Source organism: Chiloscyllium plagiosum, chromosome 34 (assembly GCF_004010195.1).
Source record: "Chiloscyllium plagiosum isolate BGI_BamShark_2017 chromosome 34, ASM401019v2, whole genome shotgun sequence".
Classification (NCBI taxonomy): Eukaryota; Metazoa; Chordata; class Chondrichthyes; order Orectolobiformes; family Hemiscylliidae; genus Chiloscyllium; species Chiloscyllium plagiosum.
The window spans coordinates 41,134,571-41,160,786 of record NC_057743.1 but is presented as its reverse complement, the minus strand read 5'-3'; the positions used below and the strand labels follow the sequence as shown (position 1 = coordinate 41,160,786).

Below are 26,216 nucleotides of genomic sequence, written 5' to 3'. Positions count from 1 at the left end.
GGGATTGAATTCAAGAGTCTTGAAGTGATGTTGCAACTGTACAGGACTTTGGAGTACTGTGTGCAGTTCTGGTCGCTTCACTTTAGGAAAGATGTGGGAGCTTTGGAGAGGTTGCAGAGAAGATTTACCAGGATGTTGCCTGGAATGGAGAATAGGTCGTACGAGGATAGGTTGAGAGTGCTAGGCCTTTTCTCGTTGGAACGGCGAAGGATGAGGGGTGACTTGATAGAGGTTTATAAGATGATCAGAGGAATAGATAGAGTAGACAGTCAGAAACTTTTTCCCCGGGTACAACAGAGTGTTACAAGGGGACATAAATTTAAGGTGAAGGGTGGAAGGTATAGGGGAGATGTCAGGGGTGGGTTCTTTACCCAGAGAGTGGTGGGGGCATGGAATGCGCTGCCTGTGGGAGTGGTAGAGTCAGAATCTTTGGTGACCTTTAAGCGGCGATTGGATAGGTACATGGATGGGTGCTAAAGCTAGGACAAATGTTCAGCACAACATCGTGGGCCGGGGATGTACAGGCTTGCCATGGGAAATGCAGGGTTATGGAGATAAAGTAGGGCGTGGGTCTGGGTGGGATGCTCTTCGGAGGGTTGAGGTGGACCTCATGGGCTGAATGTAGGGTTTAATTATATTCGAGGCTGAGAAGGGTTTGTTTAAAGCGAGGTAATGAAGGGTTGGAGGGAAAAGGCCGGAAAATGGAGTTGAGGATGATCACATCAGTCATGATCTCAATGAATGGCAGAGCAGACTCAATGGGCTGAATGGCCTACTCCTGCTCCTATGTTTTATGAGTTCAGTGAGGAAGAGGTAGGCCACTTGAATAAGTTTGCATTCCAGGAATTCTGGATGGGGGCCTGGGATGGTTGGTGGGGGAGGGGTGTGAGAAGAGTGGAGGAATTGAATGGTTGTGATTTTCTCAAACGGGCAGGACAGTCTCTACACACTCTCTCCAATCAGAAGGGTGCTCGCAGGTGGCCAGTGTCCCATTAAACTGCACCCCACTCCAATTGGCAGAGCAAAAGGGCTTTCTTTTTGAATAGCGGACAACCTCTGGTTTGATTTGAATGAATTCATGCTGAGCTTTCTCAATGATAAATGGAGAAGAGTGTCAAGGGTCAATGACCTTTGAACTGAATTCAGACTGGCGATTGTGACATTCTGGGGATATCAGCAGCTGGACTGATGGGAGTTTCACCCGAGCAGTAGGAATGCAGGAACTGGCTGAGCACATTGTCCAAACTCCATCGATGAATCATTTATTCATATTTTCACTGAGGGTTCACTGAGGGAGATTAATTGTCTTCAGCTTGAAAGAGCAAACTTTGAATTTTCAGTCGAACATTCACATTAACTGGAGATTGTCACCATTAGCAGTATATAAGGTAGCAAACTCTAGATAAAGCATTAAACTACCAGGTAGGAGTTCAGAAATCAAATCATCCAAGCTGACGGGGAGAGGTTGCTGCTTGATGCACTGCATTGTGTTGGTCAGAATGATATTTAGCAATGATATTTTAATATGAAAAAGTGTTTTTCTTTTCCCTCGGAACAGACGGGTTAGTCCTGTCCCCATGCACATGGAGGTTAAAAACTGACCACCCTGCAACTAGGGGAAACTGTTTTGGCTGATGTTTATATTTCCTGTTAGAACTCCTAATCTTACCCTCACCTGTTGCAGAGACAGCATCAGCTTACGGAATCAAACCTGCAGCTTTTGGGGAGGTACAGCTTGTAGGCTTTGTGTGTACAGAGAGGATCTCTGGGCCCTCACAAAATAATGGATAAGTAATGCTGTAGCTGACAATCATTTGGAGTTGAAGACTCCAATAATGCAAATTCCACCCTCCCCTCCTGTTCTCCATTCCATTTTTGCTTTCTGCCTGTCTCTGTGCCTCAATCCTCTCATTGTCTCTAATCGGATTTTAGAATATTTGTTCCTCCAACGTTCTTCTAACAACCACACTCATTCACAACCTATTTTTAGTGTTTTGATTTGTATTGTGTAATAATTTAGAGATAGATAATAGGTTTATAAATTCTTCCATCCACTGTTGTAATGGAGACTAACCTTGTAAAGTTACCCTGCTATAATAGTCAGTGGGGAGACTGCGGAGCCAGCATTGGTAAGAGGATGTAATGCTGGTGGTATGTTTACATAGGAATTTATAACGAGAGTAAATAAATGCAAGAACAGAATGAATAAGCTAAAATATATATTTTAAAAGCTGAGATCCAAATGTTCCACCATTCCCAGACATTGTACAATCATTTACAGAAGGGAAGAAATTAGATTAGCTTAGATTCCCTACAGTATGGAAACAGGCCCTTCGGCCCAACAAGTCCACACCGACCCTCCGAAGAATAACCTACCCAGACCCATTCCCCTACCGTATATTTACCCCTGACTAACGCACCTAACACTATGGGCAGTTTAGCACGGCCAATTCACCTGACTTGCGCATCTTTGGATTGTGGGAGGGAAACCCATGCAGTCACAAGGAGAAAGTCACCCAAGGCAGGAATTGAACTCCGATCCCTGGCGCTGTGAGGCAGCAGTGCTAACCACTGAGCCACCAAACCGGCCCAACTGGCTTTGGTATTTTTTACGACAACAAAGCCCTGCATCCTTTTTGGTTTCTCTGTCGTGGTGTTGTTGCCTCTGCCATTGCAGATGTTGATTTTTATTTTAGAATTTAGCTCCATGGGCATTCCTTAGTAAATGGGGATAGTTGTGCATGCTCCTTGTCATCTATTGTAGATGGTGGGATGGGGAGCTGCAGTAATGATTAAACACCATCCTGTTTCCCCACAGTGTGTACACAGGCTTTCTGCAGAGACTGTAATCTTCAGACAGGGATTGTTGACATCTATGTATCATACTGAAGGTTATTAATATTCAGGAATACCCACCGGTGTTGATGTTGGTAGTGAGGACCACACTTTGATTATAATCATGGATTTCGGAGTGAAAATCATTATGGCTAAGATCAAAGTGATGATGGTTTCTGGGAATACCTGTGGACGAAAGCCTTTAAATAAATTACGACATTTAAATCAGTTTAATCGCCTGAGCAAGATAATGACCGATGACTGATTGCTGATGTGCTGAGACATTGAGGACTAGGATTATAATGAACATTTAAGTATGGATATTGATCAGACAGTGGGACAGAGAGCTGCAGGGTTTGATGTGGAGTGTTACAAAAAGGTGGATAATAAAAAAGGAATAACGTGATGAGGTGGGCAATGATGCAAGGACAAAATTGTTCAATTCATATCATGAAAAGACAATTAAATTGGAATGAAGTCTATGCTAGGGCCGAATGTTAAAAGCAGTGATTTGAAATGGATGGAAGAAGGTAGACCAAAGGTGGAAAAGAGAGACTTTGCTGCTGCTGGAGTGTACAAGGTTGGGAGCTTTATGGAAGATTAGGGGCAAGTTACGACATTTGTGTTATTGATCTCCACAACCACTTGATGAAGGAGCAGTGCTCCGAAAGCTAGTGCTTGCAAATAAACCCGTTGGACTATTACCTGGCGTTATGATTTTTCATTTCACTGGGACTAGTATTTCAGAGACCTGGGGGCTTGGGTTCCAAAACCACCAGAGCAGAAATCAATGAAACAAAAAATCTGGAATTAAAAATCCAACAATGAACATTGGGAGAAAGTGAGGACTGCAGATGCTGGAGATCAGAGTCAAGAATATGGTGCTGGAAAAGCACAGCAGGTCAGGCAGCATCAGGAAACTGGTGAAGGGCTTATGCCTGAAACATCAATTCTCCTGCTCCTTGGATGCTGTCTGACCTGCTGTGCTTTTCCAGCACCACACTCTCAACTAATAATGAACATTGTCAATTTGTCATAAAAATCCAACTGGTTCACTAATCTCCTTCAGAGAAGGAAATCTGCTATTTTACCTGATCTGACCTACATGTGACTCCAGATCCGTAGCAAAGTGACTGACTCTTAGCTGCCCTCTGGAATAGCCTAGCAAACCCCACAGTTCAAGAGCAACTAGGGGTGGGCAATAAATGCTAGCTTAGTGTTAAATTTGATTGGAAAAAGAAGCTCGAGCCTGAGAAGGGGGATGGAAACATCTGAACTTGACACAGGCAAAACCTTTAATGACCCACTGGTCATTGGGCATGCTCATGCTGTCACACCAACCATCAGTGTTCACATCAATGACACTTTTAATTCAATCAGAAACCACTTCTTACCTCTTAGCAACAAAAATTAGCATAAGCTTAGTCCTAAAAGGCCACATTTCTCAATCATTAAAAATTTAATTCCTGAGATGTGAGTCCCCACCATCGCTTGCTGGGTCTGTGTTAGTTGCCCTTGCCAGATGTTTCAGAGGGTGTTCAGAGTTATTCCCATTGCTGAGTGTCTGCAATCGGAGTCACAGTGCTGTACAGCACAGAAACAAACCCTTTGCTGAAAGATATTCTAAATTAATCTAGTCCCATTTCCCAGCATTTGGCCCATATCCCTCGAAGCCCTTCCTAATCATATTCCCATCCAGATGCCTTTTAAATGCTGTAATTGTATCAGCTTTCACCACTTCCTGTGGTAGCTCATTTCATAAACACACCACCCTCTGTGTAGAAGAAGTTGCCCTTAGATCCTTTTATATCTTGAAGGAGAGAAAAGAGCTGACGTTTTGAGTCTAACTGATCCTTTGTCAAAGCTTCTTGTCAAAGGGTCAGTTAGACTCGAACTGTCAGCCCTTTTCTCTCCTTACAGATGCTGCCAGACCTGCTGAGATTTTCCAGATTTTCTCTTTTGGTTTCAGATTCCAGCATCCGCAGTAATTTGCTTTTACCCTTTTATATCTTGTTTTTCTCACCTTAAACCTATGCCCTCTAGTTCTGGACTCTCCCACCCTTGGGGAAAGCTCCTTGTCTATTTTCCCCTATCCATCCCCCTCATGATTTTATAAATCTCTATAAGGTCATCCGTCAGCCTTTGACATTCCAGGAAAAACACCCCAGCCTATTCAGCCTCTGCTGTTCTATTTGCCTGTGCGTTATTTTTGACAGGAGTTGTCTAATCTAACACGTTTTGAGGTGTTTAAATGTGGAAACTGAGAGTTTGCAACTTGACTGCTACTTCCTTCCTTTATTGGTGGATAAGTTTTGTTTTGAAAAGCAAACCTCTTTAGGGCCTGTGGGATTTTTGTTTGCAGCTTTTAATGAAGAGGAAATGAAGTGTGGAGCTGGAAAAGCACAGCAGGTCAGCCAGCATTGGAGGAGCAGGCGACTCAACGCTTCTGGGTGGGATCCTTCATCAGGACCCGTTATTGAAGAGTGGTGTTTCTTTTTAGAACTCTAGGAATTTGCCAAAGAGAGTAAGCTTTCCAGTTCAGGATTTAGACATCAATCTGAATTATGTGATTTCAATAAAATACCATTTAAATTGATTGATTAATTGCATACTTACTATCAGCAATAATTCTGTAAACTTTTGATTTGCAGTTGAACACACAGTTATCAAAATGCAACTCAAGTGGGATGCTTAAGTCAAAGTTTACTGTCATTATCCAGTGAACATTAACTGCTTTGAATTTTTGTGTTGACCCCTTGAATGTTAACCCTTAATCAGGTGCTTGTAGTGCTGGAGGTAAGGGTCTGCAAAACTCTCTGCTGAGTACACCGCATTGTGGCAATGGCTCTCCCATTCGCATTAACTGTACATTCTTCAACAAAACCCCACCTCCTCACTGAGAAGTGACAGAACCTGCCTCATCATGCACTGTCCCTTTGGGCTTCCTTAATTTACGGGTTTATGTCACTTTGACTTCACGTGGTATGTATGCATTGAATGCATCATAAAGAGGAAGATTTGGATTTGCGTATTGCCTCTCATTTCCTCCAGGTGAACAAAAAGATCTTGGAGTCAGTGGGGTATTGATTTGAAGTTGTATTGTAATGCAGGAAATTTGGCAGTGGGTTCTCTTGACAGCAGAGTGATAATGACCCAGATATCTGTCTTTAGTTTTTATAAGCTTATTCAGGTAGTGCTGGCTAGGCCAACATCCCTTACCCCTACCTTGCCCCTAGGGTGGTGAACAATCTTCTTGAACCGCTGCAGTCTATGTGCAATGGGTTGACCCACAATGCCCTTAGGGAAGGGAATTCCAGGATTTTGACCTAGCAACAGTGAAGACACAGCGATATATTTCCAAGTCCAGTTGGTGAGTGGCTCGGAGGGGCACTCGCATGTAACTGCAGTCCTTGTCCTTCACGAATGATGACTTTATGATGTCCCTTACCCTGGTACCTCTTCAAAATATTGCCTTGGAATCTTTGTGACCCACCTGAGAGGAAAGATACGAGGTGTCATTTGAGAAAAGCGAGTTTGTCTTAAGGTAGACCGAGCCACTAGGATATTTGGGACGAGAGGAAGCAATCACAATACATTAGACAGTGGACCCAAACCCTGTCTGTCTTTGAGATAGAGGGAGGTCAGTCAGAAGATTTCCTGGCTATGATGTAGATATGACGTTCATTACTTAAACAACTGCTACATCTCATGAGGTTTTCCCTAGTTTGTAAGCATAGCTGAAAATTTATACAGTGTGACTTTAATTTTGTTTGTAACAATGGCAAGACTCAGTGGTGATAGTTTTTGGTGTATAATGTGAGTCACCACTCATTATTTGACTGAATGTGAAACAAATGTGACACATGGCTGAGAGGTTCTGATGTTACAATTTTACATGTGTGAACTAAACCTGTTATACACCTACATATACATATTCAGCATATCAATACCCTGGGGTTAATATTGACCAGAAACTGAACTGCATTCATTATCTAAACAAAGTGGCTACAAGAGTAGGCCCGAGGTTAGGAATACTGTGGCAAGTAACTTTTTTCCTGACTCAAAACCTGTCCATCATCTACAAGTCACAAGTCAGGAGTGTGATGGAATACGCCCCACTTGCCCTGGATGGGGGCAGCTCCAACAACACTCAAGAAGCTCGACACCATCAGGATAAAGCATCCCACTTGATTGGCACCACATTCACAAGCATCCACTCCCTCCACAACACTCAATAGGAGCAATGTGCACCACTTACAAGATACACTGCAGAAATTCACCGAAGCTTCTTCAACAGGACTTCTCAAATACTTTCCAGACCTCCTCCACCAGAACAACAAATACACAGGAACGCCACAACCTCCAATTTTCCCCTGCATGTTTCTTTCCATCCTGACCTGGAAATAGATAGTCATTCCTTCAGCAACATTTTAAAAAAAAATCCTGGAATTCTCTTCCTAACGACATTGTGGGTCAACATACAGCAGATAGACTACAGCGGTTCAAGGAGGCAGCTCACCCCCACCTTCTCAACTGGCAATTAAGGGAGGAAGGGCAAAGACTTGTGATCCAGAACCCTAGGCTAATGTTGAGGGAACAATTGAAATCCGATCATGCCAGATGGTGACATTTGAGTTCAATAAAAGAAATCTGGAATGTAAGCTACCATAATGGCAACCATGCATCCACTGTTGGCTGTTGTAAACCAAATCAATTCTGGTTCTTTAGGGAAGAAAATATTCCATCATTACCTGGTCTGGCCTATGTGTGACTCCAGACCCACAGCAATGTGATTGACCATTAACTATTCTCTGAAATAACACCAGCCAACTGCTCTGTTCAATGGGCAAGTAGAGATGAACGATAAACACGAGTGGCTAGTGATGCCCAAATCTAATGAATGAATTCAAAGTAAAAGCGGCACCTATCTCATGAAATGTAACCGATAATTCCAATGTTTAACATCGAGCATGCCCTAAATTTGCTGGACGTGAAGTAGGATGGAACCAAACCTATCTTTGCCACAACTGAGAGAAGATCTAAGGTTTTCTGTCTGAATGCACTCTCATTCTCGCGCTCTCATACACATTCACTCCCATTCTCTCAGTATTTGGATGGGATTTCCCAAGGGATGAGTGGATCTAGTCAAATGCAGTAATTTAGTGTTTGTCAAAACTGTCAGCAGAGATGAAGGCTGTTGGCTCAGGAATCTGTGATTTCAGATGTATCTGTATGGAATTCAAAACATTGATGTAAACTTCTCAGCCAGAGCAAGTTTTTAAGGAGTGAAATTTTGATTTTTAAAATGCCCCATTTGGTCTTTTTCCACACTATTACTGAATTTGAATGTCAGAATCTCTTGAGGTTAAAGAGAATTTTAGCTTAGCAACAGACAGGGGTAGTCTGTCCATCAGAATGCAGTTAGTGAGTATGTGGACCTTAAGCTGTCGCTTTGACAGAAAGTAATTGAATAGCAGTCGGTTTCTGCTTCCGAAACCTAAAAGCTTTCCGCCTGAAAATTACTAAAACAAATTAGACCCTTTTTAGAAACAAGTGCACGGGGACTAATGCTTTAGGTGGCAATAAGTAGTTTATGTTCAGGCTGGGATTCAATTTGATATGGGCTATAAGTGATCTTTGTCACAAGGATGGGGACAGTAATAGAGAGAGGAGCCTGGCGCTGTCATTTCAGCCGCCATATGCTGATCCTGTTTGGAAAAGTAATGCAGCTCCTTAGCTAGCTGAATCAGATTGGCATGAGGAGGCACAGACAGATAGTCAGAACTAGGAAAATAAATGAAGAGGTATGATCATAAAAGGAGCTGGCTAAGGATCAGGTTACACACCCGAGATTTCCCAGCAGACAAGAGAGTACCAGCTAATTGCCTTGAGGTTTCTTTTTTCTGTGTGATAATGACTGATTTTTTTTTTCTCTTTCAAGCTATCATCAAAATCTGTTCAGCAATAACAACGTATAAGGTCTTGCTTCTTCCCACCCCCTCCCCCTTTCAAGAAGTGGTCAAAGACTTTTAATTTAGTTACTGCATGATTGCTTTTGGAAGTAAGTGGCGGAGGCAGGCTCGAAGTAAGTATGCAACCTTTGCCCTTGTCCTCAGGCGCCCTGCATCATTCTGAGCAGCTTGTTTAACAGGAGGCTTTCTGTTTCCGAGCTGGTGCTGCAGGAGCATTCTCCCTCTGCCAAGCTCTGCATTGATGTGATGAAGTGTTCCATCACCGCATTCACCTCCAGCCACTGTATGTGGCAGGTCGGAAATGAGATTTGTAACTTGTACAGTCGCAGATCCTGGTGCTGACGAGCAGGAGAGGAAATCCAGAGCTAAGGACTGTATGGATTTAACTCTTGGTTTTCAGTCAATGTTGAACTCATCAGTCACATGTGGGATATTGATTAGATGGAGAGACATCTGAAACAACAGGAGGTAAAGAAAATTTTGACTGTAGTATTTAAACTGAGAAAGAAATGTAAGCCTGGAATGTTTGTGCTATGATGAGCTTTCAATCGTAACCTTTTTGTAAGGTGCAAGTTATTGGCTAGCAATTTGTAAGATTACTTGATGCCTCAAATTATTAATAGAAGCTTAGGTATAGAAAGATTTATGGAAAGTAATTCTACTGGCAGTTGCATATTGAGAAATGGGGTTTGGACAGACTGCACTTGTTCCTGAAGTCTCACCACACCATATCAAAAACTGATCATAGCGCAGAAAGTGTAGTTGTATTTTGAACTTGGGCTGCCCTTGTGTATAAACAACATGGAAGAAAGATGAGATTCTGGAAGTGTGTTAAAAATAGACTAGAAAGTGAAGCACAGGGAAATTAGCTGGAGTAAAAATCTGAGATTTTCATCAGAAGTGCTTTTTATGCACTAATTTCAGTTGCCTCCTACAAATATTTAAATGTTGATAGTTTGTTAAAGTTTAATCTGTACAATATTTAAAAAGACTTAAATGTTAAGCATTTTAAAATTATGTTACTGGTTATCTGTTACAAAAATGACCTCAATACAGTGGACTCTGAAATACCAAATGCAGCAGACTGTCATTGTCAGTTATTTATCTTGATAAATTATCTGTCAAACATTTTTTGCAGCTTAAAATTGTTCAGAATGCACCAGCCCACTGTACAGCCTTCCAACACCAATCTGCGGCTGTCTGACTCAAATAAACCACATTGCACAAGATGATTATATTTGTCTGTGTTATTTGCACTGTGCTGCCTTCTGCTGCTAAGGCCTCAGTGCTTTGTTTGCAAGCCCTGAAGCTAGGGGACTCTCAATTACTTGGGGAGGGAGTGCTAATGTGTAATGGAAACTTCACACCGTGATCATTGTTTCTTTTTAAAATTTAACAATTTAATGAAGATTTAACATAGGGCTCAGTGGTTAGCATTGCTGCCTCACAGGGTCAGGGACCTGGGTTCAATACCAGCCTCAGGACTTTGTCTGTGTGGAGTTTGCACATTCTCCCCGTGTCTGCTTGGGTTTCCTCTGGGTGCTCCAGATTCCTCCCTCAGTCCAAAGATTAGGTGAATTGGCTGTGCTAAATTGCCCATAGTGTTCAGGGATGTGTAGGCTAGGTGCACTAGTCAGGGGGAAGAGGGTAGGGGAACCGATCTGGGTGGGATTCTGTTTGGTGTGAATTTGTTGGGCCAAATGGCCAGTTTCTGCACTGTAGGGATTTTGATTTCGATGAAATCAGTCACTGGCATCCAAAGCTTATTGGGAAGTTCACCATTAAAGCTGATACACCATACTGCGCACATGACTCTGGTCACATTTCTTTTTAATTGTATCAAGTTGAGTTGAAGCAATTATTGAGAGTCTTGTACGTCCTTGTATGTTTCAAGCTGTAGGTGAGTAACTGGCTTTCTGAATTTTTTTTAAGGATGTATTCCATACGTGAAGAAATGTGGCATTTAAAAAGGACACAACTCTGAAACCTAGAGTGTAGCACAGCTGCTATATGTGGTATTATGATCAGTTTGTGCATTTTCCTGTATTGTTGCTTTTGCTCAGTTATTAAATTGATTTTTCCTGTGTCCAAAGATGAAGTTGCAATGTTCAAAATGTACTCCACAGAGCCACCCTGTGGTGAAAGTGTGACACTACATTGTGACAGTTGACATAGCAGAATTGAATGGGAAATGTTGACAGAAGAATATATAAGATATCAGTAAACTAGCTCCTTCACTTTGTGACCAACACTGATTAACAAACAAGAAGATGCACTACACAATTTGCTAGACTACCATTTCTCATTTTTAAAAAAATGTTTAGATCAAGTGAAAAGAAACATTTGAAGACAATGAAAAACAAATCTTTTCTGACAGACTTTCTCCACAGATGCTGCCAGACCTACTGAGTTTCTCCAGGAAACTTGTTTTTAATTTCAGATTTCCAGCACCTCCAGTCTTAAGCTTTTATTGTAATCTTTTCCAACCTCCTTGTGACTTCTCTCTCTCTCTCTGGGGTTGCACATGGCATGGTCCTGCAGATGGATCTTCAATTCCTGGGAACTCTAGGTCAGTCCTGGAGGGTTGGTGAGCCATGCCTACAAGATGTTGAGAATCTGCAATCCTTTAATTCTGGCCTCAACTATCCCTAGTTTTATTCACTACAGCCACCATTAGTGGCTGTGACTGCTGATCCGAGACTGATAGGCTGCAGAATTATTGCCCTGAGCCACTGTCTCACTTCCTCCTTCTGAAGCTGGCTAAAGTCAGCCAGGTTGGTTTTCATATCTCTTCAAGTCACTTAGTGTGTTAACTTTCTTGTGAAGAGCTTGGAAATTTACATTACATTAAAGGTACTGTAGAGTGCACACTCTTAAAGGTACAGTAGTTATGTTCAGTTAGTATTTCAGTTTTATTTGGGTAACAAATCTCCTGTGTAATCATCTAATATGGTCTGAAGGAATACCTGAGATCTTCTGGAATGAGCAAACAGGTGTTTTATCAATGAAGAGATAAATGGTGTGTCAGTTGGTTGTATGAATACAGGAAGCTAATAATCAATAGACTGACGGGTTTCTGGGTGTAACTGATTGATATAAAGCTCTTGCCAAGAAGTGTGGACTTGGACTCTGTTAAATACAGTTACCTTTTGTAATATAAGGTAGGATTTTTCCACAATGTTCCTTGTTGCAAGGATATGAGAAGGAGGCCAGAATGCTTGTTTATCCCAGCTGTTATTCTTGTGATAGGGAGAGATTGTAACTCCATTTCTTATTTGGACTGAATGAAGTTTAGAAACTAAGCAAAGTGAGCATTAAACTGATGTTTGCGGCATTTTGCAGCTCAAAGCCTTTAAGGATTTTTACACACAGTGACACTTTGGCATTTTGAATTAGTTTTAAGTAAATAGTTTGCACGCTGTTGTGAAATATTTCTAAGCAAGTTTGCTATTGGTCAACTTGTAGGTAAATGAAAGCCCTTAGGCAGGGCAAGGTCAGAAGTGAGGCAGTTTTCTGGAAAATTGCTTAAATCATAAAGTTTTGAAAAAGCTGGAAATTGGAATCAGAAACCGAAAAGGGTGGGAATACTCAATAGATCGAGTTACACCTGGAGAGTGTTTCAGTCTCATGATCTCTTAACCAAACTCCTACCTCACTCACCTTTTTGATTTGCAAAATTGCAAATTTGATTAGATTTCAAATGGTGTTTCATTAATTGTGGAGCCCATTGGATGCACTAACTTGTTAAAAAAAATTTCATTTTAATTTCATTTGCCAGTTTGATGCTAGCATTTAGTAGAATCAAATGATTCTGCTTCAAGTTTGTGAATCTTATTGAAAGGATATTTTTAAATGGCTTTCATATTGAATGTATGTGCAAAGATTTTGCTTTTAATTTGGAAAAGATAGGTAGATGGGTTACCTCCAGACAAGGTGGGGAAGGGAGTCAGGTAATGCAGCAGTCTCCTGTGGCTATCCCCATCTCAAACAAGTATGCTGTTTTGGAAAATGTTAGGGGTGATGGACTCTCAGAGGAATGTTGGCAAAAGTAAGGACTGCAGATGCTCGAGATTAGCTTCCAGTGTGTGGTGCTGGAAAAGCATAGCAGGTCAGGCAGCATCCAAGGAGCAGGAGTATTGACGTTTCGGGCAAAGGCCCTTCATTAATTCCTGATGCTTCCTTGGATGCTGCCTGACATGCTGTGCTTTTCCAGCACCACAATCTCAATTCTAAGGGGAATGTAGCACTGACAGCCAAGTTTCTGGTACCAAGCTATCATAGCAATTATAGAGACATGGCTCAGGGATGGACAGGACTGGCAGCTTAATGTTCCAGGAAACAAATGCTACAGGAAGGATAGAAAGGGGGAGCAAGAGAGGAGGGGGAATGGCATTTTTGATTTGGGATAACATTATGGCCGGATGTAGGGAGGATATTCCTGGAAATATGTCCAGGGAAAGTTATTCCACCCAAATAAGAAATATATTATCACCTTACAATTGTCATATAGAACCACCCTCCCCCCCGCCACCTCCAAACAGTCAGTGCAAAATTGAGAAACACGTTTGTAAGGTCTTTAGTTATCTATAAGAATATTAGGGTGGTTATGATAGGGGATTTTAACTTTCCAAACATAGACTGGGACTGCCATAGTGTAAAGGGGTCTAGATGGAGAGGAATTTAAGTGTGTGCAAGAAATCAGATGCTGCCTGACTGGCTGTGTTTTTCTAGCACCACAATCTTCGACTCCTGATCTCCAGCATCTGCAGTCCTCATTTTCTCCAAGAAATTTTTATCATTCAGTTATGTACAAGTTCCTACTAGAGAAGGTACAAGACTTGACCTACTCTTGGGAAATGAGGCAGGGTAGGTGACTGAGGTGTTAGTGGGGGAGCAGTTTGGGGCCAGCGACCATAATTCTATTAGCTTTAAAATAGTGATGGAAAAGGATAGACTTCTAAATTGGAGGAAGGCCAATTTTGACAATTTTAGGCAAGAGCTTTCAAAAGTTGATTGGGGGCAGATGTTTGCAGTCAAGATGATGGCTGGAAAATGGAAAGCCTTCAAAAATGAGATAATGAGAGTCCAAAGACAATTCATTCCCATTAGGGTGAAGGTCAAGGCTGGTAGGTATAGGGAATGCGAGATAACTAGACTAGATCAAGAAAAAGAAGGAAGTGTATGTTAGGTATAGTTGGGATTGAGTGAATCCCTAGAGGAGTATAAAGGCAGTAGGAGTATACTTAAGAGGGAAACCAGGAGGGCAAAACGGGGATATGAGAGAGCTTTTGGCAAATAGGGTTAAGGAGAATCCAAAGGGATTTCACAAATACATTTAAGGACAAAAGGGTAACTGGGAGAGAATAGGGCCCCCTAAAGATTAGCAAGGCGGCCTTTGTGTGGAGCTGCAGGAGATGGGGAGATACTAAATGAGTATTTTGCATCAGAATTTACTGTAGGGAAGAACATCGAAGATATAGAACTTGGGTAAATAAATAGTAAAATCTTGAAAAATCTCAGGAAGAGAGCGGAATGGTTTAAAACGCATAAAATTGGGTACCCCGATCAGATCCTGGGAGTTTATCCTAGAACACTCTGGGAAGCTAGGGAAGTAATTGCTGGGTCCCTTGCTGAGATATTTGTATCATCGATAGTCACAAGTGAGGTGCTGGAAGACTGGAGGTTGGCAAACGTGGTGCCACTATTTAAGAAGGGTGGTAAGGAAAAGCCAGGGAACTGTAGACCAATGAGCCTGACATGCAAGTTGTTGGAGGGAATCCTGAGGGACAGGATTTGCATGTATTTGGAAAGGCAGTCACTGATCAGGGATAGTCAGCATAGCTTTGTGCGTGGAAAATCATGTCTCACTAACTTGATTTGAGGTTTTTGAAAAAGTAACAGAGGATTGATGAGGGCAGAGTGGTGGACGTGATCTATATGGACTTCAGGAAGGCATTTGACAAGGTTCCCCATGGGAGACTGATTAGCAAGGTTAGATCTCATGGAATACAGGGAGAACTAGCCATTTGGATACAAAACTGGCTCAAAGGTAGAAGACAGGGTGGTGGTGGAGGGTTGCTTTTCAGACTGGAGGCCTGTGACCAGTGGAGTGTCACAAGGATTGGTGCTGAGTCCACTTTTTTTTGTCATTTATATAAATTATTTGGATGTGGACATAGGAGGTGTGGTTAGTCAGTTGACAGATGACACCAAAATTTGGAGGTGTAGTTGATAGCGAAGAAGATTACCTCAGATTACAACGGGACATTGATCAGGCAGGCCAATGGACTGAGGAGTGGCAGATGGAGTTTAATTTAGATAAATGTGAGGTGCTACATTTTGGGAAAGCAAATCTTGGTCAGTCTTATACATTTAATGGTAAGGTCCTGCAGGAGTGTTGCTGAACAAAGAAAGAGACCTTGGAGTGCAGGTTCATAGCTCCTTGAAAGTGAAGTTGCAGGTAGATAAGATAGTGAAGAAGGCGTTTGGTATGCTTGCCTCCGTTGACCAATGCATTGCGAGGTCGTCTTGCAGCTGCACGGGACATTGGCTAGGCCAGTTTTGAAATATTGCGTGTAATTCTGGTCTCCTTCTTATCAGAAGGATGTTGTGAAACTTAAAATGGTTCAGAAAAGGTTTCAAGGATGTTGCCAGGGTTGGAGGATTTGAGCTATAGGGAGAGGCTGAACAGGCTGGGGCTGTTTTCGCTGGAGCATTGGAGGCTGAGGAGTGACCTTATAGAGGGTTATAAAATCATGAGGGGTGCGGATAGGGTAAATAGAGAAGGTCTTTTCCCTGGGATGGGGGAAACCAGAAATAGAGGGCATAAGTTTAGGGTGAGAGGAAAATAATTTAAAAGAGACCTAAGGGGCAACATTTTCATACAGAGGGTGGTGTATGTATGGAATGAGCTGCCAGAGGAAGCGTTGGAGGCTGGTACAATTACAACATTTTGAAAGGCATCTGGATGGGTATAGGAATAGGAAGGGTTTGGAGGGATATGGGCCGGGTGCTGGCAGGTGGGACTAAATTGTTTGGATATCTGGTTGACATGGACGGTTTGGACCGAAGGGTCTGTTTTCGTGCTGTACATCTCTATGATTCTAAAGCACTTGGATAGCTCTGACCATGCTAATAATTTGAGGATCTATCTGCAATCATTGTCTTTTGAGAGTGTACAGTACATATGTTAAGATATTTCTGGTAGTTGCACACTGTCAAACTCTTAATTCCTTTTGTGGATTCCAGTATTAGTGAAAATTTCAGTTCTAGTATCTGAAGAGTGATCCAGACCACTTGCTTGATCAGCTATAGATGCTTCATTATTTATTTAAGTGCAACACCACTCAATGTTTCAGAATCTCCCAGATCAGGACTTGTTCTGTTCTATTGTATCAGATGTAGGAAGTGGTGAGAGGTGAGTGATAATTGGTGTCAGAACTCTTAGTGTTAGAGGTGTATCCGGCAGGATTCCTGCCCACCATTGCTATCCCAGGATTCTTTCTGCTGGAAAGATCAGGGAGGACAAAATCATTGTGAATGCAAGGCCAGTACCTGGCTGATTTGCCTTGCTGGTTTCCGTTTGTGTGTGAGGAATGCTCTATGTTGAGGAAAGAGCTTCTGTTTTCCACAGCGAGTAATCATACCAGCCCCAGGATCAAACAGCTAAAAGCTGTAACAGACAGTGACACAGCTAAAGAACGGCAACCTGCAAAACGTGACGATAAATCCGATCCCAGCATGAACTAGGCAGTGAACCTTTGCAAAACAGTTCAAATGTTCACACTGAACACCAGCACACTGGAGTGTTTAGTGTCTAGGCCAGTACAGATGTTGCTTGTGGCACTTCAAATAAACTTTACAGAGATGGGCATTCCTGGCGATTTTAGGAATGAAACCTGTCTGGAGATTTGGCCAGAGCTGGATAAGAGCCCTTTACATCCAAACCAGTCTCTGCCTTTCCTTGACTGATAACTAACTCCAACTCCCCACATCCTGCTTTCTGTGATTGAGGGGAATGATTTGTGTGACACAGCCTCAGTCTGTGTCAACTGGAAAGTCCCTATGACGTAGATTTTCTATTATATATCAACACTGTAGCTCCCATTGCCCCTCGTTCCAGCTCAACTTGTCATGGAGAAAATGTAGAGAATCACCAGGAGACGCAGAGAGTTCTTCAAGAAGTAGGTCTTTCATTTGCAAACAAAAAACCATGACACTGAGAAAGCAGATTCTTGAATGCCCCCGAACTCAGGGTCTGTGATTTTTTGATTTTTTTTAATCCTGTTTCTGTTAGCTTATCAGCATGTCCAACTATATTAATCAAAAGTACCTCATGTTTCTGTTAGCTTATCAGCATGTCCAACTATATTAATCAAAAGTACCTCACTCTAGCTACACAATAAACCAGTGATGTTAGTTCCCATTATCTCTTTAATTGTACATTCTACTTAATGTTATTCTAATGTCACGGTTAGATATTTAGTGTCAACGTTTGCAAAAATGGTCTTTCATTCCAGACCCTACTTAGTATTTTCCTAATGTCATGATTAGATATTTATTATCACCTCTGTTACAGTGATCTTCCATTCCAGCTGATTAGATATTTAGCTATTCCATGTATTACAATAGTCTCCTGTCTCAAGCTGACTCTACTAACTATTAATTAGATATTTAATGTCATGTCCCAAGTATTTATGGTCCCAATCTTGTCACAATGACACTTAACAGGGAGACTACCTTTACTAACTGTTATCTCATCTCGCCATAGTGACCTTTCAGCCTTAACCTTACTCTGCTCATTGGTCTAACAGCGTTCCACTATTCTTATCCCATCTGCCTTCCACACACCACAGATTGCCAATGGTCGTCATGCTTTAACCATTCCCATGCTTTCATGCTCTTTATTTTCCATACGCTCCAATGATACTTGTTTAGTTGAGGGTTTTTTAATCTCCTGATAGTCACCCATGCAGCGCCATGTCGTAAGCAGTAAATGGTAGCTCTCCCACCGACAATGATCCAATCCACATTGAGTTTAATCAACTGAATTTCAATTCCCTAGCTCCAGTTGCAGAGTTTTTATTTGTCCCCTGACATAGTTCAGGCTCCTGGATAAAAGGTAAAGCTGCCATAGTGCTGTTGGACCATAGGACTGTGCTCTCATTTGAGAGAGAAGACTGTGGTGATTTAGACTGAGGGTCACCATGCCTCAGGTAAGGGGAGAAGTTCAGAAGGAGAATCCTTCATGGTCACCTCAGATGGATGTATCACAAACCAGTAACGCACCAGGATGCTGGTGTAGATTCCTGGTACCTAACCTCGGTTCCACAGCCATCGGTGTATCTACCAGCTGAGCCCTGGCTGAGTTGAAGAGGGAACATTGTTTGACTTGTAATATTTCCCTTTCTCATCACTAATTCATCCATTTGTGAACCCAAGGACTCTCAGGGGACTGAAATCTTTAGCAGAGTCCACCATGACGAGCTGTATTAGCAAATCCGAGAAAATCTCATTACCTTTTCGATCAGGACATTGATGTGGAGCACAGCTTGTCACGTTTCTATGGTATTCTAACCGTGAGCGGTTTTAAAAATATTATTTTCAGTAATATTTATGATGCTATTTGTGACAATAACTGTAATACTAGCACAAAATGATGTTTTGTCAAGGAGGGGAGGGGAAGGTAAGTGAGCTGAACTAATTCAGCCTTGTATTAGAAACCATTCCTGTCAAACATCTCTATGTAGGGAGTGCGCATCACCTCCAAATTCTGACACAAAAGAACAACACTATTATTGCAGAGAATGTTTAGAGCAGAAAATTTCTGTGTACTGTTAGCAATAAAATGATAATGTTGACCTTTATTACATGTGTTGCGCAGCAGAAATTGTCACACTTTGATATAGAGCAACAGTAATATCACAGATGGAGATGGATTTTTTTATTACCTCTGTTCTCTTGCAGATGTTTGAGCCCAAAACTGGACAAAAGTTGAATGACCAGCTTTAATTCAGTAGTTAGTGTCCTACAACATGGAAACAGGCCCTTTGGCCCAACTCCTCCGTTCTGACCAGGTTTCCTAAATTGAACTAGTCCTATTTTCCTGCGATTAGCCCATATCCCTCAAAGTCCTAGAATCCCTACTGTGTGGAAACAGGCCCACACCAACACTCAGAAGACTATCCCACCTAAACCCATTCACCTACCCTATTACTCTACCTTTATCCCTGACTAATGCACCTAACCTACACATTCCTGGATGCTACGGGGCAATTTAGCATGGCCAATCCACCCTAACCTTCACATCTTTGGATAGTGGGAGGGAACTGGAGCACCCAGAGGAAACCCACGCAGACTCCACACAGACAGTCGCCTGAGGCTGAAATCGAACCTGGATCCCTGGCACTGTGAGGCAGCAGTGCTAACCACTGAGTCACCGTGCTGTCTAAAAACAGTTGGTTCTTGTTTCTGGCTCAGACCCCAGAGAGTGAGCATCTAATTTTTCAGATGGAACATATTGACACTGATTTGCATTCACAGAACCTCCAATTTGTTACAATGTTGTAGAAGACCATTTGACCCATTGTGCTTGTACATGCTCTTTGAGTGAGCTTCATGATCTGGTACCAGGCTCCTGTCTTTTCCACTGCACAGTGTTTCTATCTAAATAACCATCCAATTCCTTCTTTAATGTCTCAACTACACCTGCCTCCACCACATTTCCAGGCAATGCATTCCAGACCCTAACTACTTGCTGCATAATATTTTTTCTCATTTTACATTTGCATATTTTGGAAATCACTTTAAATATTTGCCCTCTGATGAGCCATTTACAAGTAGGAACAGTTTCTCCCTATTCTCTCCATCCTCCTTCATGATTTTAAAACCCCTATCTAATCTCCTGTCAGCCTTCCCTCTCCAAGAAGAACAGCTCCCATCTCTCTGATCTATCCTCGCCACGGAGGTTTCTCATCCCTTCAACCTGTAACGTCACCAACGTCTCGTGCCGAAGCAAGGTGCCTAGGTCTGTGCACAATATACCCAGCCAAAATCTCATCAGTTTAGGTCATTTGTGTTCAAAAAATTCAATGCATCATTTCGTATCAACAAGTGGGGTCCTTTGGAATGGGTTTTGTATGCTTTTAATGAGTATTATTTTACATACGTTAAACTTTTATACCTTCATGATCCTCCTAGGTTGTGCATCATCAAAGCATTTAAATTTGATCAAAAGCAATCATGTCCTGCTAATGTGGTGAAAATGATCATTAGAATTCAAAAGTGATCATGAGGCTATCAGTGCAGCTCCTTGCATGTTTATAAGGATTTTTGAAAACATCAACAAATCTAACTAAACTAAACACAAAGTACTAGAGAAGATCAGTATCTGTGGAGATAAAGAGAATAACATTTCAAGTCCAATATAATCACCTTCAGACCTGCAGAGAGGGGTGGAAAAATCCTGGGTTTTATGCTGTATTGTGTCAGTCACTGAGTTGGGGGACTGGGGATATTAGGTGTCCACTCAAAGCTGTGGGTGCTGTTGCTTGAGCTAAAATTATTTTCTTTTGTATTATAGAGTCCTAGAGATGTACAGCATGAAAACAGACCCTTCGGTCCAATCCGTTCATGCTGACCAGATATCCCAACCCAATCTAGACCCACCTGCCAGCACCCGGCCCATATCCCTCCAAACCCTTCCTATTCATATACCCATCCAAATGCCTCTTAAATGTTGCAATTGTACCAGCCTCCACCACATCCTCTGGCAGCTCATTCCATACACGTACCACCCTCTGCGTGAAAACGTTGCCCCTTAGGTCTCTTTTTATATCTTTCCCCTCTCACCCTAAACCTATGCCCTCTAGTTCTGGACTCCCCAACCCCAGGGAAAAGACTTTGCCTATTTATCCTATCCATGCCCCTCATAATTTTGTAAACCTCTATAAGGTCACCCCTCAGCCGCCGACTGGTTGAGGGGCCGAATGGCCTACATCTGCTCCTATTTCAGATGCTCCCATGGCTGAGATTCTCTCAATGTAACAGCCTGAGCAAAGAAAATACATCAGTATGGAGAAGACGGAAAGTCCCGTTTGGAAACAGTAATGGCTGCATGTTTCAGCTGGGGGTGGTGGTGGTGAATGGATGGGGGGAAATAATCAAGAACCCAGAGATGAGCTGTCAGCCCTCTACAGGGTGCTCTTTGGCTTCTCTTTCCACAGATGCTGCCAGCCTCGTTGAGTTTTTCAATTTCATTGATGTTTCAATCTCCATCATTGACAATACACTGCCTTCTACTAATTTAATAAATGTCCTTTGAATTACCTCCAAAGCATATGCACCTCCTTAAATAGAGAGCAAAGCTGCATCCAGTATTTGAGATGTGGTACATGTGCAGAGGAGGGTTTAATGCTGGCAGTGAATAGACAGTGATCTCTCTGGCCAGGCAAAGCTGCAGATGTGACCATTGAGAGTGCAGGGCAGGTGGAATGTTCGGAAATCTTAAATGCTTGCAACTTCCTCAACAGCAAGTAATGCGACCTCTGGAAGGAAGGTCAGAGCAGGAACAGCTGCAGTAGATTGCCAATAACACAGTCATTATTCCTGAGCAAATCGATAGCAGCTGGATTCCTCAGAGATTTGGAGTGGGACAGGTCAGTGTGACATGGAGACAAAGCGTATTTCTTGTAAACTCGCACAGCGTGAAGTGTACAGGTTTAATACCTTGCAGTTTGTGTGCTTTACACTACTTGAAGGTTTGTACAGTGCCTATTAAATTTTGCTTTTATTTCTGTCTCACTATTATCTCCTGCCTGCCCCCAGCACTGTCCCTGATTCTTTGCTGAAGTTACTCAGTATTATTGGGGTTCTGGATAAGATGCTGCAGGTAATCTCTCTATCCTGGGGTTAGAGAGCACAGAGCTCTTTCAGTATTATAAACACTCAAACTGCTGGAGAAACTCTGCAGGTCTGGCAGCATCTGTGGAGAAAAAGCAGAGTTAATGTTTCTGGTCCAGTGACACTCCTCCAAAACGTGTTTTACAACGTTCCTTTGTTTATATATCCTCTCCGCTCCGGTCTCTCGGGTATTTCCTTGTGTCTCTCTGTGTAGCACCGTCTTCAGGAGCATTGTGGAAAAGTAAAATCAGTACTAGTTTCATCTTAATATAAAACAAAGAACAGCTGATGCTGGAGATCTGAAATGCAAACTCTGCTGGAGAAACTCAGCAGGTCTGATAGCGTCTGTGGAGAGAGAATGCAAGTTAATGTTTTGAGTCCAGCGATCCTTGTGTCATCTTGGTTTGACAAGTGAAGTAAAGAGATGGGATTTTAAAAGTATTTATGAGCATAGAAACTGGCCTTTCAGTCTGGGGTCAGTTAGCTCGGTTGGTTGGATGGCTGGTTTACAATGCAGCGTGATGCCAGTAGTGTGGGTTCAGTTCCCACGCCGGTTGAGATTACTGTCAAAGGCTTGCAGCATCCTTGCTCCTCATGGTGACCCTCGGGATAAACCACAACCAGTTGTTTCTCACCAATGAGAGAGCAGCTTTGTGGTCTGGTCAGCCTATAGTGACTTTACTCCATTCTCTCTGTTCCTCTTCAGCTCACAAATACTGGACATGCACATAAAAGCAGTCCATGCCATCTCTATAAGAGATCTTATTTCTCAAGTGATCATTGAGTAGTAGATTGGTTTACCATTGATCACTCTTCCTTTTGATTCTCATTTCTTCATCTATTGAAAGAGATGATGTGGGAGGATTTGAAGGTGCCATTGCTCAAGAAATTGAATGTTTTATGTTCACATTGCTGTCAACTATTTTAATTCTTGGAGATTTTCCATCTCTTCTGTGAAGACAGCAAATTAACTGTCTAGTTTCTCCAAGGGCCCCATCTTTAATGGGCCCAGATGTGAAAGGACATAGGATACGTGTTGGTCAGTGATTTGCAGTCCTCTTTTATACCCCTTCCTAACTTGTATTCATGTTCTCATTTCCAATTCCTTGCCAGTTTCTTGCCCCCCACACTCCACTTTGGATCCCGAAATACTCCATCCTCAGGCTTATTTCTATTTATGACATCCTTCTATATGTCTCCTGTTGATCTAACGCAATCGTTAACTTTTCATTAGCCACAGTGAATCACTTTTCTTCAATTGGGTATTTGAGAAATGGATATTTTTCTAGACCTTATTGCATTTCTTTAATTACTAGCCATTGTCTACCTGTCAATTCTTTGTGTACGTTTTCAACCTATCCCACCCAATGTGTTGTCATACTCCCATAGATTCGTTGACTCAAATTTTAAGGTGCACATTTTAGGAAGAAGTATATCACATGCAAGCTTTGTGTAAAATTCTGGCATATTATGGTTATCTCCAAAACACTCCTCTACAGTAAGGGTTATTGATTATCCTTCTCTCATGGCTGACCAGGTCACCTGATGTCTAGGTAACTCCTCAATATAATTTTCCATGTTGTGCACACTCCAGGAATTCATCCTCCAAAGCATCCATACGGACTTGTTTAACCCAGTCTATATACAAACTGTTTAACCCAGTCTATATACATACTGAAGTCACCTATTATTCCTGATTCACCCAGGAAATGTGAATTTCTAATTCCCTGATTTACAGTGTGCCTACTACTCATGCTATAGTTTTGTATGTTTATTCCCAAAAGCATTTGCTTTCCCTTTTGTTTCTTAGATGCACTCAAACTGATGCTGTACCGTGATTATTTGATCAATGATCCCCTCTTACTAATGTCCTCCTCTATTAGCAGTGCTATCTCAGCACCTTTTTACCTTTTGTCTATCCCTCTACATGTAGAATATCCTTGGATATTCATTTTCCCACCCTCTTCATCCTTTTATTGCCCATGTAATTTAATGCTCAATGTTTTAGGGGAGGCGATAGCTGAGTGGTATTTTTGCTGGGCTGTTAATCTGGAGCTGAAAATGTGTTGCTGGAAAAGCGCAGCAGGCCAGGCAGCATCCAAGGAGCAGGAGAATCGACGTTTCGGGCATGAGCCCTTCTTCAGGAATGAGGCAAAATGAGGCATTCCTGAAGAAGGGCTCATGCCTGAAATGTCGATTCTCCTGATCCTTGGATGCTGCCTGACCTGCTGCGCTTTTCCAGCAACACATTTTCAGCTCTGATCTCCAGCATCTGCTGTCCTCACTTTCTCCTGTTAATCTGGAGACCCAGATAATGTTCTGGGACCTGGGTTTGAATCTCCTACCATTGGTGTATGATGGAATTTGACTTCAATAAAAATCCAGAATTAATAGTCTAATGATGATTATGAATCCACTGTCAATTGTTGGAAAAACCCATCTGGATCACTCATGTCCTACAGGGAAGGACACTGCCATCCTTACCTGGCCTGGCCTACATGTGACTGCCGACCCACCACAATGTGGTTGACTCCCAGCTGCCCTCTGGGTAATTAGGGATGGGCAATAAATACTGGCCCAGCCAGCAATGCCCTCATCCTGTGAGTGAAATGATATGGGGGTGACCTTGTTTTCTCTCTGTGAACAATGAAGTCAAAATGCATTTGGTTTGTGTCCTGCGTTCAACTTGAGTGAGCTGTATCTATCAGAATCCTTTGAGCAATGCTTCATTTGTGTTTTTATTCTTTAAAGTGTCACTTTCTCTGCAGTTTTTATTCTCATTTTCTAGCTTCCTGTTAGAAACTGAAATGGTTTTAACCGCAAGTGATTTTAATTGCTGCAGACTTGAGAAAGCAACAGGACACGACAGGAGACTAACCTGCACTAATCTGGAAACCATTTCCACTTGTTGACAGGTCATTTCGTGTTTTTGAAATAAACTGGAAATTAAGCTGCAGCTGATGGTATATCCCACATAAATGAAACCTCCTGCTCTCCAAGGCCTCGACTCTGCAGGAGTCAGATGATTATCAGCTGCGTGGAGATGAATTTATGTTTCTGAGCTCTGTCAGTATGTCCACCAGCAAAGGAGATGAGACTAGGGGAGAAAGCATTTCTTGGGGTGTGGCACCTTGTTGTTTGAGATGGGCAGCTCCAGCTCTTATTAAAACGGGAAAGATTCTGTGGTGGCCTAGATGCTCAGAGTATTTCCTTTCGCGGAGGAGTCTGGAACCATGGGAGCAGTTTCCAAATAAGGGATCTCCTGTTTAAGAGTGAAATGAGGAGGAACTTCTTCCCTTGATGTTTGTCTTAGGTTCTCTACTCCCGGAGAGCAGGGCAGGTTGGATCATTAAATACATCTAAGGCCAGATTAGACAGATTTTTGATTGACGAAGGAGTTCAGGGTATGGAGAATGGGCAGGAATGTGTCATTAAAGCCACAATCTGATTAGCCAATGATCTTATCGAATAGGGGAGCAGGCTCATTGGGCCAAATAGCCTCCATTGAAACCTTATCATCATTTATGGGGAGGCAATGGCTTTAGTGGTATTATTGCTGGACTTTTAATCCAGAGACCCAGGTAACGTTCTGAGGACCAGGGTTTGAATTCCATCAGAGCAGATGATGGAATTTGAATTCAGTAAAAATCTCTAATTAAGAATATAGTGATGACCATGAATCCATTGTTGATTGTCGGAAAAAAACCCATCTGGTTCATTAATATCCTTTTAAGGAAGGAAACTGCCATCTTGACCTGGTCTGGCCTACATGTGACTCCAGACCCACAACAATGTGATTAATTCTCAATTGCCCTCTGGGCAATTAGTGATGGGCAATAAATTCTAGCCTAGCCAGTGACACCCACATCCTGTGAATGAATTTTTAAAAACCTTGTATCATTTCACCTCTTGTCTTTTTTCAGGCTAGTTTAGCGGCCAATAGACAGGGATCTTCACCGAATGGGAATGTCTCGCAGCAACCAGTCTCCTCTCAGACTACTGTGAGTAAAGAGCAATGGAGCAGCTCAGATTTCTAGACAATGCATTTATTTACACAGATGGCAAAGCTCAAACCAACAGGCAACAACTAGACACTGCCTGAAACCTGTAAATCTTGTCTGAATCCTTTCGAGTTTCACAATATCTTTCCTTCAGCAGGGAGGCCAGAATTGTATGTCGTATTCCAAAAGTGACCTAACCAATGTCTTGTACAGCTGCAGCATGACCTTCCAACTCCTATACTCAATACATTGACCAATAAAAGAGAGCATACCAAACACCGCTTTCACTGTTCTATCTACCTATGACTCCACTTACAAGGAACTGTGAACCTGCACTCCAAGGTCTCTTTGTTCAGCAACACTCCCGAGGACCCCACTATTAAGTGTATACGACCTGCTGTGATTTGCCTTTCCATAATGCAGCACTTCATGTTTAGCTAAATTTAAAGTCCGTCTGCTACTGCTTGACTCCTCCAGTCCCATGACATTAGAGATGTTTACACTCTGC

The 26,216-nt window shown here is 42.2% G+C and overlaps 1 protein-coding gene across 8 annotated transcripts in view; it reads left to right on the top strand.

Moving 5' to 3' along the window:
* The window catches only part of LOC122540474 (polyhomeotic-like protein 2), a 115,210-nt gene that overhangs the window by 13,721 nt on the left and 75,273 nt on the right, over positions 1-26,216 (top strand). For 6 of the 8 annotated variants that reach the window (XR_006309316.1, XR_006309317.1, XM_043676322.1 and 3 more), the window contains exon 3: positions 25,631-25,708. Coding sequence is in view for 5 of the 8 variants with exons in the window: in XM_043676322.1 (XP_043532257.1) it covers positions 25,631-25,708 (78 nt within the window). In the remaining 3 variants the exon portion in view is untranslated. Of the gene's footprint in view, positions 1-8,974; positions 9,276-21,495; positions 21,566-25,630; positions 25,709-26,216 lie in introns of those variants that run through there. The other 2 variants (XM_043676325.1, XM_043676326.1) reach the window with 2 other exon arrangements.